This window comes from Heptranchias perlo, chromosome 10, assembly GCF_035084215.1.
Source record: "Heptranchias perlo isolate sHepPer1 chromosome 10, sHepPer1.hap1, whole genome shotgun sequence".
Classification (NCBI taxonomy): domain Eukaryota; kingdom Metazoa; phylum Chordata; class Chondrichthyes; order Hexanchiformes; family Hexanchidae; genus Heptranchias; species Heptranchias perlo.
Window position 1 is genome coordinate 84,520,455 of NC_090334.1, and position 14,533 is coordinate 84,534,987.

The following is a 14,533-nucleotide window of genomic DNA, read 5'->3' on the forward strand; positions in this document are numbered from 1 at the left end:
ATCTAAGTCCTGAAAGTTTCAGTTGACCCCCAGCATCCACAGCTTCTTAGGGGAGCGAGTTCCAGATTTCCACTACCCTTTGTTTGAAAAAATGCTTCCTGATTTCACTCCTAAATGGCCTGACTCTAATTTTAATGCCCCCTTGTTCTGGATTTCCCCACCAGTTTCCAGGGGGCTGAGCCTAGATTAGAAGGGGCTGAGGATTTTCTCATATCCTTACTGAACCTATCATCATTCACTCAACCTATTAGAGGTACACAAGTCTCTTTGCAGTTGCTTTAAAAAATAATAGCAGCTAATCATAGCATGGAAGGAAAGAAAAGACACAGGATGGGAGGACCTCAATCATTATTAAATAATAAGAATTCTTAATTACAAATCAGTAAAACATCTGTTGAACAGATTACAATTTAATGAGCCGACTCCCTATGTATCCGATTTAAGCTTTAGTCCAAAACTGATTTAATGGACAAAATACTAGACAAAATCTAGCATTATCTACTCCCCTCTCAAATCATAGAATCAGACAGCACAGAAGGAGGCCATCCTGCCCATTGTGCCTGTGCTAGCTTTTTGACCAATGTAATGTGGGCCTGAGCCCACAGGCCCCTCAGGCACTCAAATATCTCCATCCAAGCTGTGCTGCCGTGGTGAGAGCTGCTACGTGAGGGAACAGGAAGGAGGAAATCTTCAGTGGGCTGCACTTACACATCACACCTGGTCACAAGGGTGGGGAGGAACTGCTCAGATGCTTTCTTGGCACCAGACTGTGGAAGGCCCAGCAGACCAATAACAACTTGCATTTATATAGCACCTTCAATGTTTTTTTGTTTTTTTTACCCCCCCTCCCCATTCCAGGATCCACGTGGCCTCGTCTCCCGGAACGGTGTGGGTTTCCTGCAGAAAGCACACCGCATACTTCCCGTCCCGCAGGACCGAGAACTTGTCAAATCTACGGCGGGCGTCTCTGCCGCCGTTGATGTTGAGGCTGGCTATGGTGATCTCCATGACGAGAGCACAGCGCAACCTACTTAAACCTCACGCGCGGAGGGAGCGGGGCCGCTAGTCGACCGCCACTCGCTCAAGAGCCCGGTGAGGAGGGATCTGAGCCGGCGCAGCCCGACCCCGCCGCCGTCCCCTTCCGCGGCCACGGACGCGACGGCGGCCAGGACCGAGCGGATTAACTGCGCCGGCTCCGACCAACGGTCGAGGGCCAGCCGGACGCCATCGCGACGACGGCTCCAACCGGACGCAAAATCCCGGAGTTCCTCAACGGGGATGAGGGGAGACTCGGTGCCGGGCACGAGGGCGTCCACCACCTCACTGGCGGCGAACTCTAAATCCTCCCCAGTGCCCACCACCGAGTCCCCGTCCTCCTCCGGGTCATCGTCGCCCGCGGCCAACCCACTCCCCGCACAAAGCGCGGAGAACGAGACGGCCGCGCCGGCCGGCCCCGCCTCTGTCACGATCCCACCCCCAGGATCGTCGGCAGAGGAGTCCTCCCCGGGCTCCACTGGGGGGTCCGGGTCAGAGGGCGGCGCCGGGCGGGGACCCTCCCCAGCCTCCGAGCGGTGAAAAACCGGCACCCGGATATAAGGGGAACCCGGGGAAACCGGGGAGAACGTGTACTCAAGTTCTCCCACCTCCCCCGGCTCCGAGCCCAGAGACTGAGAGGAGGCGGTCCCCCCACCCACGTCGCCACCGACCGACCCGGCCGGTGAGATATTCCGGTTAAAACCCACCACCAGGTCGAGCAGGTTGTAGAACATTCCATGGCGCTTCACAGGAGCGTTATCAAACACAATTTGACACCGTGCCACATAAAAAGACAAAGGACAAGTGACCAAAAGCTTGGCCAAAGATTTAGGTTTTTAAGGAGCATCTTAAAGGAGGAGAGATAGAGAGGCGGAGAGGTTTAGGGAGGAATTCCAGAGCTTTAGGGCCTAGGCAGCTGAAGGCACGGCCGCCAATGGTGGAGCGATTAAAATCAGGGATGCGCAAGTGACAAGAATTGGCGGAATGCAGAGATCTCGGAGGGTTGTAGGGCTGTAGGGGGTTACAGTGATAGGGAGGGGCGAGGCCATGGAGGGTTTTGAAAACAAGGATGAGAATTTTAAAATCGAGGCATTGCTTGAAAAAGGGAGAGAATTTTCTTTAAAAAGACCAAAAGGTGAGTCTATCGAAAGGATGAAAGACTTAGACTTGTGCAGCATCTTATCCCATTGAAATGTTACACATTGAATTTATTTTGGAGTGCAGTGATTGCAATGCAGGATAATTTTACTCAGGGGAGTTTATCTTGTGGACCCACTGACTGTGCAGGTGGCTCCAGGGATTCCATTAGAAGATGGGATTCAATGCGACACCATGCAACACCGAGACCACTGCACATGTGCAGCTGTTCCAGGCGCAATCAGTAACAGACCTCATAATAGTATCATAGTATGGTACAGCACAGGAGACAACCATTCGGCCCATTGTGCCTGTACCGGTTCTTGAAAAGAGCTATCCAATTAGTCCCGTCCCCCTGCTCTTTCCCCATAGCCCTGTAAATTTTTTCCCTTCGTATATTTATCCAGTTCTCTTTTGAAAGTTACTACTACCTTCTCACATTCGAGGAGAAAAGTCCGCATAGACTATAAATGCAAATACCATGCCGATGGCCACTCATTGCCATGTGCCAGTCCAAGTGTTGCCTTGCTAATAGTCAAGAGTGCTGCCTCTGGGTGGCAGTAATGTAATTACATAGAATTTACAGCACAGAAACAGGCCATTTGGCCCAACTGGCCTATGCCAGTGTTCATGCTCCACAAGAGCCTCCTCCCTCCCTACTTTTTTTTGTTTCATTCATGGGATGTGGGCGTCGCTGGCGAGGCCGGCACTTATTGCCCATCCCTAATTTCCCCTTGAGAAGGTGGTGGTGAACCGCCTTCTTGAACCACTGCAGTCCGTGTGGTGAGGGTTCTCCCACAGTGCTGTTAGGAAGGGAGTTCCAGGATTTTGACCCAGCGACGATGAAGGAACGGCGATATATTTCCAAGTCGGGATGGTGTGTGATTTGGAGGGGAACGTGCAGGTGGTGTTGTTCCCATGTGCCTGCTGCCCTTGTCCTTCTAGGTGGTAGAGGTCGTGGGTTTGGGAGGTGCTGTCAAAGAAGCCTTGGTGAGTTGCTGCAGTGCATCCTGTGGATGGTACACACTGCAGCCATTGTCCGCCGGTGGTGGAGGGAGTGAACGTTTAGGGTGGTGGATGGGGTGCCAATCAAGCGGGCTGCTTTGTCCTGGATGATGTCGAGCTTCTTGAGTGTTGTTGGAGCTGCACTCATCCAGGCAAGTGGAAAGTATTCCATCACACTCCTGACTTGTGCCTTGTAGATGGTGGAAAGGCTTTGGGGAGTCAGGAGGTGAGTCACTCACTGCAGAATACCCAGCCTCTGACCTGCTCTTGTAGCCACAGTATTTATGTGGCTGGTCCAGTTAAGTTTCTGGTCAATGGTGACCCCCCCAGAATGTTGATAGTGGGGGATTCGGCGATGGTAATGCCGTTGAATGTCAAGGGGAGGTGGTTAGATTCTCTCCTGTTGGAAATGGTCATTGCCTGGCACTTGTCTGGCCCGAATGTTACTTGCCACTTATGCCAAGACTGGATGTTGTCCAGATCTTGCATTCGGGCACGGACTGCTTCATTATCTGAGGGGTTGCGAATGGAACTGAACACTGTGCAATCGTCAGCGAACGTCCCCATTTCTGACCTTATGATGGAGGGAAGGTCATTGATGAAGCAGCTGAAGATGGTTGGGCCTAGGACACTGCCCTGAGGAATTCCTGCAGCAATGTCCTGGGGCTGAGATGATTGGCCTCCAACAACCACTACCATCTTCCTTTGGTGCTAGGTATGACTCCATCTAACCCTATCAGCATATCCTTCTATTCCTTTCTCCCTCATGTCCTCATGTACTTCTCTGGCTTCCCCTTAAATGCATCCATGGAAACATCTTCTATCAAACCCCTTCATGATTTTAAAGACCTCTATCAGGTCACCCCTCAGCCTTCTCTTTTCTAGAGAAAAGAGTCACAGCCTGTTCAGTCTTTCCTGTGGAATGTACGCACTACCCTGTCTCATAACTTTCCAACGCTATAATTAGGGCGTCACTTGGCCCCCGTGCGATAGTCCTATAGCTGCCATTAACCATCATTCCCCAGCACCCATCCTTGCTGCTCACAGGTTAGCGACACAATGCAGAAAACAAGTCTGGCAAATCAGTGGCACAACAAAGCATTTAAACTGCTGCCCGCCCCCTTTTGGTTATAACCAATTACAGGAGGTGTGCGATCAAGCTGGCCTTCCTCCTCTCCCAAACACAGGTCAGCGGTCTCTCCTGAAATAAAAATGGATAACACTGCAGATACACAGCAAGTCAGTCAGCACGTGAAAGAGGAAGACAGGATAGGAGACCATCAGAACCGTGTGGGGAGGGAAAAAAGAGTCATTCACTGCGACCGGCCAGATAGGCTGCAATGGTCGTCCCTGGTCCTCTGGATTCTAAGCTCCTTCCGTCTTCCTCGGCCCTTTCAAATCGTGCGGTGGTGCAGACTGGACCCTGGGACAGCAACGCCAAACTGACTAACCCTCTGCGTCGCTCTCCCAGTTTCACATTGGCAGCTTCAGGTCAGTCATCCACAGGCCGTCTGGATCCACAGACAAAGCAGTTCCAACAGCACCCACGGGCAAAGTGGGTTTCTGGGGCTGCCAAAACAAGGCGAGCCGGTCAGTGTACGTTGGGTAGCGCAAAGTGTGCGCAGGAGCCTCGCACTAGGAATCAGGGGCATTGCAGTAATGCAAAACAGCAGCCGCAGTCTCTTCACACAAGTTACTCAAGTCCCAACTGGCCTTTACAACAACCTGCATTTGTATAGCGCCTTTAAAGTAGTAAAACGTCCCAAGGAGCTTCACAGGAGCATAATCAGACAAAAATTGATGCTGAGCTAAAGAGACGACATTAGGACAGGTGACCAAAAGCTTGGTCAAAGAGGTAGGTTTTAAGACACGTCTTAAAAGAGAGGAGAGCGAGAGGAGAGTCCGAGAGGTGAGCGCAGTGTAAAAGGAGAGCCCGAGAGGTAAGCTCAGTGTAAAAGGAGAGCTCGAGAGCGGGAGGAGAGTCCGAGAGGTGAGCTCAGTGTAAAAGGAGAGCCCGAGAGCGGGAGGAGAGGACCAGAGGTGAGCGCAGTTTAAAAGGAGGATCCAAGAGCGGGGGCGACAGTCAGAGAGGTGAGCGCAGTGTAAAAGGAGGATCCAAGAGTGGGGGTGAGAGTCAGAGAGGTGAGCTCAGTGTAAAAGGAGAGCCCGAGAGCAGGAGGAGAGCCCGAGAGGTGAGCACAGCATAAAAGGAGAGCCCATAGAAACATAGAAAATAGGAGGAAGAGTAGGCCCTTCGCGCCTGCTCCGCCATTCAAAATGATCATGGCTGATTGTCTAACCCAGTACCCTGTTCCTGCTTTTTCCCCATATCCCTTTAGCATTAAGAAATATATCTATCTCCTTCTTGAATACATCTAATGACTTGGCCTCCACTGCCTTCTGTGGTAGAGAATTCCACAGGTTCACCACCCTCTGAGTGAAGAAATTTCTCCTCATCTCGGTTCTAAATGGCATACCAAGTATCCTGAGACTGTGACCCCTGGTTCTGGACTCCCCAGCCATCGGGAACATCCTCCCTGCATCTAGTCTGTCTAGTCCTGTTAGAATTTTATATGTTTCGATAAGATCACCTCTCATTCATCTAAACTCTCGTGAATATAGGCCTGGTCAACCCAATCTCTCCTCATACGTCAGTCCTGCCATCCCAGGAATCAGTCTGGTAAACCTTCGATGCACTCCCTCCATGGCAAGGACATCCTTCCTCAGATAAGGAGACCAAAACTGCACACAATACTCCAGATGTGGTCTCACCAAGGCCCTGTATAACTGCAGTAAGACATCCCTGCTCCTGTACTCAAATCCTCTTGCAATGAACGCCAACATACCAATCGCCTTCCTAACTGCTTGATGCACCTGAATGCTCGCTTTCAGCGACTGGTGTATAAGGACACCTAGGTCTCGTTGCACCTCCCCTTTTCCCAATCTATCACCAGTAGATTTGTTAAGCATGATTTCCCTTTCATAAACCCATGTTGACTTTGTCTAATCCCATTAATGCCTTCCAAGTGTTCTGTTATCACAACTTTTATAATAGACTAGCATTTTCCCCACTACTGATGTTAGGCTAACTGATCTGTAATTCCCTGTTTTTCTCTCCCTGATCTTTTAAATAGTGGGGTTACATTTGCCACCCTCCAATCTGTAGGAACTGTTCCAGAGTCTATAGAATTTTGGAAGATGATCACCAATGCATCCACTATTTCCAGGGCCACTTCCTTTCGTACTCTGGGATGTAGATATTTTTTATTTTTTATTCGTTCACGGGATGTGGGCGTCGCTGGCGAGGCCAGCATTTATTGCCCATCCCTAATTGCCCTTGAGAAGGTGGTGGTGAGCCGCCTTCTTGAACCGCTGCAGTCCGTGTGGTGAAGGTTCTCCCACAGTGCTGTTAGGAAGGGAGTTCCAGGATTTTGACCCAGTGACGATGAAGGAACGGCGATATATTTCCAAGTCGGGATGGTGTGTGACTTGGAGGGGAACGTGCAGGTGGTGTTGTTCCCATGCGCCTGCTGCTCTTGTCCTTCTAGGTGGTAGAGGTCGCGGGTTTGGGAGGTGCTGTCGAAGAAGCCTTGGCGAGTTGCTGCAGTGCATCCTGTGGATGGTGCACACTGCAGCCACAGTGCGCCGGTGGTGAAGGGAGTGAATGTTTAGGGTGGTGGATGGGGTGCCAATCAAGCGGGCTGCTTTGTCCTGGATGGTGTCGAGCTTCTTGAGTGTTGTTGGAGCTGCACTCATCCAGGCAAGTGGAGAGTATTCCATCACACTCCTGACTTGTGCCTTGTAGATGGTGGAAAGGCTTTGGGGAGTCAGGAGGTGAGTCACTCGCCGCAGAATACCCAGCCTCTGACCTGCTCTCGTAGCCACAGTATTTATATGGCTGGTCCAGTTCAGTTTCTGGTCAATGGTGACCCCCAGGATGTTGATGGTGGGGGATTCGGCGATGGTAATGCCGTTGAATGTCAAGGGGAGGTGGTTAGACTCTCTCTTGTTGGAGATGGTCATTGCCTGGCACTTATCTGGCGCGAATGTTACTTGCCACTTATGAGCCCAAGCCTGGATGTTGTCCAGGTCTTGCTGCATGCGGGCTCAGACTGCTTCATTATCTGAGGGGTTGCGAATGGAACTGAACACTGTGCAGTCATCAGCGAACATCCCCATTTCTGACCTTATGATGGAGGGAAGGTCATTGATGAAGCAGCTGAAGATTATCAGGCCCTGGGGATTTGTCAGCCTTTAGCCCCATTAATTTCCCTAGCACTTTTTTTTTTACTAATACTGGTTTCCTTCAGTTCTTCCCTCTCACTAGATTCTTGGTTCCCTAACATTTCTGGGAGGTTATTTGTGTCCTCCTTTGTGAAGACAGAACCAAAGTATGTGTTTAATTGTTCTGCCATTTCTTTGTTCCCCATTACTGACTGTAAGGGACCTACATTTGTCTTCACTAATCTTTTTCTCTTGACATATTTATAGAAGCTTTTACAGTCAGTTTTTATGTTCACTGCTAGTTTACTCTCATACTCTATTTTTCCCCTCTTAATCAATCTCTTTGTCCTCCTTTGCTGAATTCTGAGCTGCTCCCAATCCTCAGGCTTGCCGCATTTTCTGGCAATTTTGTATGTCTCCTCTTTGGATCTAATACTATCCCTAATTTCTTTTGTAAGCCACGGTTGAGCCACCTTTCCTGTTTTATTTTTGCGCCAGACAGGAAGAATAATTGTTGTAATTTAAATATTAGCCATTGCCTATCCATCGTCATCCCTTTTAGTAAAGTTTTCCAATCTATCATAGCCAACTCGCACCTCATACTTTTGTAATTTCCTTTATTTAGATTCAGGACCCTAGTTTCGGATTCAACTACTTCACTCTCCATCTTAATGAGGACTTCTATCATGTTATGGTCGCTCTTCCCTAAGGGACCCCGCACAACAAGATTGTTAATTAATCCTTTCTCATTGCACAATACCCAGTCTAGGATCGCCTGTTCTCCAGTTGGTTCCTCAACATATTGGTCTAGAAAACCATCACGTACACACTCCAGGAATTCCTCCCCCACAGTATTATTGCTAATTTGGTTTGACCAATCTATATGTAGATTAAAGTCACCCATGATTATAGTTGTACCCTTCTTGCATGGGTCTCTAATTTCCTGTTTAATGTCCTCCCCTACATCTCCACTACTGTTTGGGGACCTATAGACAACCCCCACCAACGTTTTCTACCCCTTGGTGTTTCTAAGCTCCACCCATACAGGTTCCACATTTTCCGAGCCAATATCCTTCCTCACTATTGCATTGATTTCCTCCTTTATTAACAACGCTATCCCACCTCCTTTCCCTTTTTGCCTGTCCTTCCTAAATATTGAATACCCTTGGATGTTCAGTTCCCATCCTTGGTCACCCTGCAGCCATGTCTCCGTAATCGCAACTATATCATAACCGTTAATATCTATCTGCGCTGTTAATTCATCTACCTTATTGCGAATGCTCCGCGCATTAAGACACAATGCCTTTAGACTTGTCTTTTTAAGATTGCTAGTCATCTTAGTTTTATTTTGCACTATGGCCCTATTTCTTTTTCATCCTTGTTTTCTCTGCCTTCCACTATTGCTTCTTCCCTTTCTGTCTTTTGTATCTATCCTTGTTTTCCCCTCCTCTGTCTCCCTGCTCAGGTTCCCATCCCCCTGCCATTCTAGTTTAAACCTTCCCAATCAGCACTAGCAAACACCCCCGCAAGGACATCAGTCCCGGTCCTGCTCGGGTGTAACCCGTCCCGCTTGTACAGGTCCCACCTTCCCCAGAACCGGTCCCAATGTCCCAGGAATCTAAATCCCTCCCTCCTACACCATCCCTGCAGCCACGCATTCATCTGGTCTATTCTCCTGTTCCTATACTCACTGGCACGTGGCACTGGTAGTAATCCTGAGATCACTACCTTTGAGGTCCTACTTTTTAATTTATCTCCTAACTCCTTAAATTCACCTTGCAGGACCTCATCCCTTTTTTTACCTATGTCGTTGCTACTGATATGGACCACGGCTACTGGCTGTTCACCCTCCCCCTCAAGAATGACCTGCAGTCGCTCCATGACATCCTTGACCCTAGCACCAGGGAGGCAACATACCATCCTGGAGTTACGTTTGCGGCCGAAGAAACGCCTATCTGTTCCCCTTACAATTGAATCCCCTATCAATATAGCCCTGCCACTCTTATTCCTCCCCTCCTGTGCAGCAGAGCCACCCATGGTGCCACGAACTTGGCTCTTGCTGCTTTCCCCTGATAAGCCAACTCCAACAGTATCGAAAGCGGTATATCAGTTTGAGAGGGAGATGGCCCCAGGGGACTCCTGCTCTACCTGCCTGGTCCTTTTACTCTGCCTGGTGGTCACCCATTTCCTTTCTGCCTGCGTAATCTTTACCTGCGGTGTGACCACCTCACTGAACGTGCTATCCACAATAATCTCAGCATCGCGGATGCTCCACAGTGAATCCACCCGCAGCTCCTGCTCTGAAATGCGGTTAGCCAGTAGCTGCAGCTGGACACACTTCCTGCACACATGGTCGCCAGGGATACCTGGTGACCATGACTTCCCACATAGTGCAGGAGGAGCATATCACGGGTGCGAGCCTTAGATTTACGCTGCGTTCACCTCTCGGACTCTCTTCCCGCTCTCGGGACTCTCCTTTTACACTGCGCTCACCTCTCGGAACTCTCCTTTTAAACTGCGCTCACCTCTCGGACTCTCCTCCCGCTCTCGGACTCTCCTTTTACACTGCGCTCACCTCTTGGAACTCTCCTTTTACACTGCGCTCACCTCTCTAACTCTCCTTTTACACTGCGCTCACCTCTCGGACTCTCCTTTTACGCTGCGCTCACCTCTCGGACTCTCCTCCCGCTCTCGGACTCTCCTTTTACACTGCGCTCACCTCTCGGACTCTCCTCCCGCTCTCGGACTCTCCTTTTACACTGCGCTCATGGCGGGGGGGGGGGGGGGGGGGGAGCCTGAGAGCAGGGTGAGCGCGAGCGTCAGGGTGCGAAGTGAAAAAAACACCTACAGTGACGTCAGCATAAGGGGAGGAGCTGGTGAGTGTTCTTTTTCTGGTGAGTTTTTTTTTTAAAGTCTTTTAAGTTTATTTCTGTTAAGTTTAGTTAATAATATAATAAATAGAGGCATGGTAGGGCACCTCAGTCCAGTCGAATTCACATCTTGTGCCACGTGGGAACTCCAGGACGGTTCCCGTGTCCTGGACAACCACAGGTGCAGGAAGTGTCGTCAGCTGGAGGAGCTCGAGCTCCAGGTTTTGGACCTTGAGCAGCAGCTAGTGTCACTGCAGTGTATCCGCGAGGCTGAGAGCTACGTGGATAGCACGTTTCAGGAGGTGGTCACCCCGCAGCTTAAGAGAGTGTGCAGGCAGAGAGGGACAGACAAGGGGGACCAGGCAAGTAGTGCAGGAGTCCCCTGAGAGCATCTCACTCTCTAACCAGCATTCAGTTCTGAATTACTCCCAGTACCACGCGCTAACGAGTATAGAAATAAGAGGATAGAGCAGGTGACTGCGTGGCTGGGGAGATGGTGCAGGAGGGAGGACTTTAGATTCCTGGAGCATTGGGACCAGTTCTGGGGGAGGTGGGAGCAGTACAGGCCGGACAGGTTGCACCACAAGGAAACTGGGACCAATATCCTCACAGGGAAGTTCCTAGTGCTGTTGGGGGGGGGGGGGGCGGGTTTAAACTAATTTGGCAGGTGGATGGGCACCAGGACGTAGCATTGGAAAGGAGAAACAAGGTGCACAAAGGATTGGGAGAGAAAGATAGCACTAGAGCAAGAAATAATATGGTAGTAGATGGGACCAGACTAAGAGAGAATACAAGAAAGTCTAAGATAGGTTTACAGTGCATGTGAGCTGCAGAAGCAAATAACCACACGGGAATATGATGTCGTGGCGACAATGGAGACCTGGCTCAAAAAAGAGCAGGATTGGGTACTAAATATTCCTGGATACAAGATGTTCAGGAAAGATAGGGAAAGAAAGAGAGGGGGGGTGGAGTGGGGGGGTGGCAGTATTGATTTAGGAGAATATTGCAGTGCTGGAGAGAGAGGATGTCATGGAGGGGTCAAGGACAGAATCTATTTGGTTAGAGTTGAGAAACAATAGAGGTGCCATTACACTACTGGGTGTATTCTATAGGCCACCAACTAGTGGGAAGGATATAGAGGAGCAAATTTGCAGGGTAATTACAGAGAGGTGCAAAAGCCATAGAGTTGTGATAACGGGGACTTCAACTACCCTAATATAGACAGGGATAGTAATAATATAAGGGACAAAGACGGGGAGAAAATTTTGAAGTGTGGTCAGGAGAACTTTCTTGACAGTACGTTTCCAGCCCAATGAGGAAGGAGGCATTGCTGGACTTGGTTCTAGGGAAAATTGCTCCTCTATATCCTTCCCACTAGTTGGTGGCCTATAGAATACACCCAGTAGTGTAATGGCACCTCTATTGTTCTGGGGAATGAGGCAGGCCAAGTGGAGCAAGTGTCAGTGGGGGAATATTTAGGGAACAGTGATCATAGTATCATAAGGTTTAGAATAGCTATGGGAAAGGACATGGACCACTCTAAAGTAAAAAGTACTCAATTGGGGGAGGGCCAATTTCAGTGGGTTGAGAACGGATCTGGCCCGGGTGAATTGGAATCAAAGATTGGCAGACAAAACCGTGATTGAACAATGGGCAGCCTTTAAGGAGGAGATGGTTCGGGTACAGTCCAGGTACGTTCCCACGCGGGAGAAAGGTAGGGCAACTAAAGCCAGAGCTCCCTGGATGACGAAAGAGATAGAGAGTAAGATGAAGCAGAAAAAAGGGGAGCATGACAGATGTCAGGTTGATAACACAAGTGAGAACCAGGCTGAATATAGAAAGTTCAGAGGGGAAGTGAAAAGGGAAATAAGAGGGGCAAAGAGAGAACATGAGAATACACTGGCGGCTAACATAAAAGGGAATCCAGAAGTCTTCTATAGGCATGTAAACAGTAAACGGGTAGCAAGAGGAGGGATGGGGCCAAGCATGGACCAAAAAGATCTACTCATGGAGGCAGAGGGCATGGCCGAGTTACTAAATGAGAACTTTACCAAGAAAGAAGATGCTACCAGAGTCTCAGTAAAGGAAGATATAGTTGAGGTGCTGGATGGGCTAAAAATTGATAAAGAGGAGGTACTAGAAAGGCTGGCTGTATTTAAAGTACATAAGTCACCCGATCTGGATGGGATGCATCCTAGATTGCTGAGGGAAGTAAGGTTGGAAATTGCAGAAGTACTGGCCATAATTTTCCAAACATCCTCAGATACAGGGGTGGTGCCAGAGGACTGGAGAATTGCAAATGTTACACCTTGTTCAAAAAAGGGTGTAAGGATAAACCCAGCAACTATAGGCCAGTCAGTTTAACCTTGGTGGTGGGGAAACTTTTAGAAATGATAATCTAGGACAGAATTAGCAGTCACTTGGACAAGTGTGGATTGATTTGGGAAAGCCAGCACGGATTTATTAAAGGCAAATTGTGTTTAACTAACTTGATAAGAGTTTTTCGACGGGGTAACAGAGAGGGTGGATGAGGGCAATGCAGTTGATGTGGTGTATATGGACTTTCAAAAGGCGTTTGATAAAGTGCCGCATAATAGGCTTGTCACCAAGATTGAAGCCCATGGAATGAAGGGAGCAGTAGCAGCATGGATACAAAATTGGCTAAGTAACAGGCAACAGAGAGTAGTGGTGAACGGTTGTTTTTCGGACTGGACGGAGGTGTACAGTGATGTTCCCCAGGGTCAGTACTAGGACCACTACTCTTCTTGATATATATTAATGACTTGGACTTGGGCGTACAGGGCACAATTTCAAAATTTGCAGATGACACAAAACTTGGAAGGGTAGTGAACAGTGAGGAGGATAGTGATAGACTTCAGGAGGATATAGACAGGCTGGTGGAATGGGCGGACACGTGAAATTTAACGCAGAAAAATGCAAAGTGATACATTTCGGTAGGAAGAACGAGGAGAGGCAATATAAACTAGAAGGCACAAGTCTAAAAGGGGTACAGGAACAGAGGGATCTGGGCGTATGTGTGCACAAATCATTGAAGATGGCAGGGCAGGTTGAGAAAGTGGTTAAAAAAGCATATGGGATCCTGGGCTTTATAAATAGAGGCATAGAGTACAAAAGCAAGGAAGCTGTGATGAAACGCTGGTTCGACCACAACTGGAGTATTGTGTCCAGTTCTGGGCACCGCACTTTAGGAAGGATGCAGTGGCCTTAGAGAGGGTGCAAAAAAATTTACTGGAATGATTCCAGGAATAAGGAACTTCAGTTATGTGGATAGACCGGAGAAGCTGGGGTTGTTCTCCTGGGAACAGAGATGGTTGAGAGAAGATTTGATAGAGGTATTCAAAATCATGAAGGGTCTAGACAGAATAGATAGAGAGAAACTGTTGCCATTGGCAGAAAGGTCAAGAACCAGAGGACATAGATTTAAGATGATTGGCAAAAGAACCAAAGGTGACATGAGGAAAAACTTTTTTACACAGCGAGTGGTTATGATCTGGAATGCACTGCCCGAGGGGATGGTGGAGGCAGATTCAATCATGGCCTTCAAAAGGGAACTGGATAAGTACTTGAAAGGAAATAATTTGCAGGGCTACGGGGATAGGGCAGGGGAACGGGATTAGCTGGATTGCTCTTGTATAGAGCCGGCACGGACTAGGTGGGTCAAATGGCCTCCTTCCGTGCTGTAACCATTCTATGATTCTATGAGAGGTGGAGATGTTTAAGGAGGGAATTCCAGAGCTTTAGAGGGCCTAGGCACCTGAAGGCACGGCCGCCAATGGTGGGGCGAAGAGGTAGGTTTTAACGAGCACCTTAAAGGACGTGTCTTTCCTGCGTTACAGGCTATTAAATCCAGTGCCTGTCTCTTAGTGAAATTAGTTAACATAGCTACTCCCTCAACCTCTGTTCTGCCCTTTCCTTGTTGTTTTATGTCTTCCCCATCTCCTCTGATGAAGGGTCTCCACGTTCTTTCTCATGCTGTGTATTTCCACCAATCTTATTTATTTTTTTAAAAATATATTTCAGATTTTCCAGCGCTCACCGTTCGACTGCTGCGATGCTGGAGGCGGAGGGGGGGAAGAAGGCAGGACATCCATTTCCTCCATGGCATCGATCATCAGGTCCCGCAGGAGCTTCTGTTCAGCTTCAGCGAGGCCCGAGGTTCTGCAGGGAGCACTGTCACCTGATCCAGCCTGAAAAGGAGACACGGTTACAACCAACCCATCAAGGCAACCGACCAGGGCGGT

General features: G+C 49.1%; 1 protein-coding gene across 3 annotated transcripts in view; it reads right to left on the minus strand.

The window, feature by feature from the left end:
• The window catches only part of LOC137326742 (autophagy-related protein 2 homolog B-like), a 128,215-nt gene that overhangs the window by 36,520 nt on the left and 77,162 nt on the right, over window positions 1-14,533 (minus strand). For all 3 annotated transcript variants that reach the window (XM_067992114.1, XM_067992115.1, XM_067992113.1), the window contains exon 29: window positions 14,329-14,479. In XM_067992114.1, the coding sequence (XP_067848215.1) occupies window positions 14,329-14,479 (151 nt within the window). The remainder of the gene's footprint in view (window positions 1-14,328; window positions 14,480-14,533) is intronic.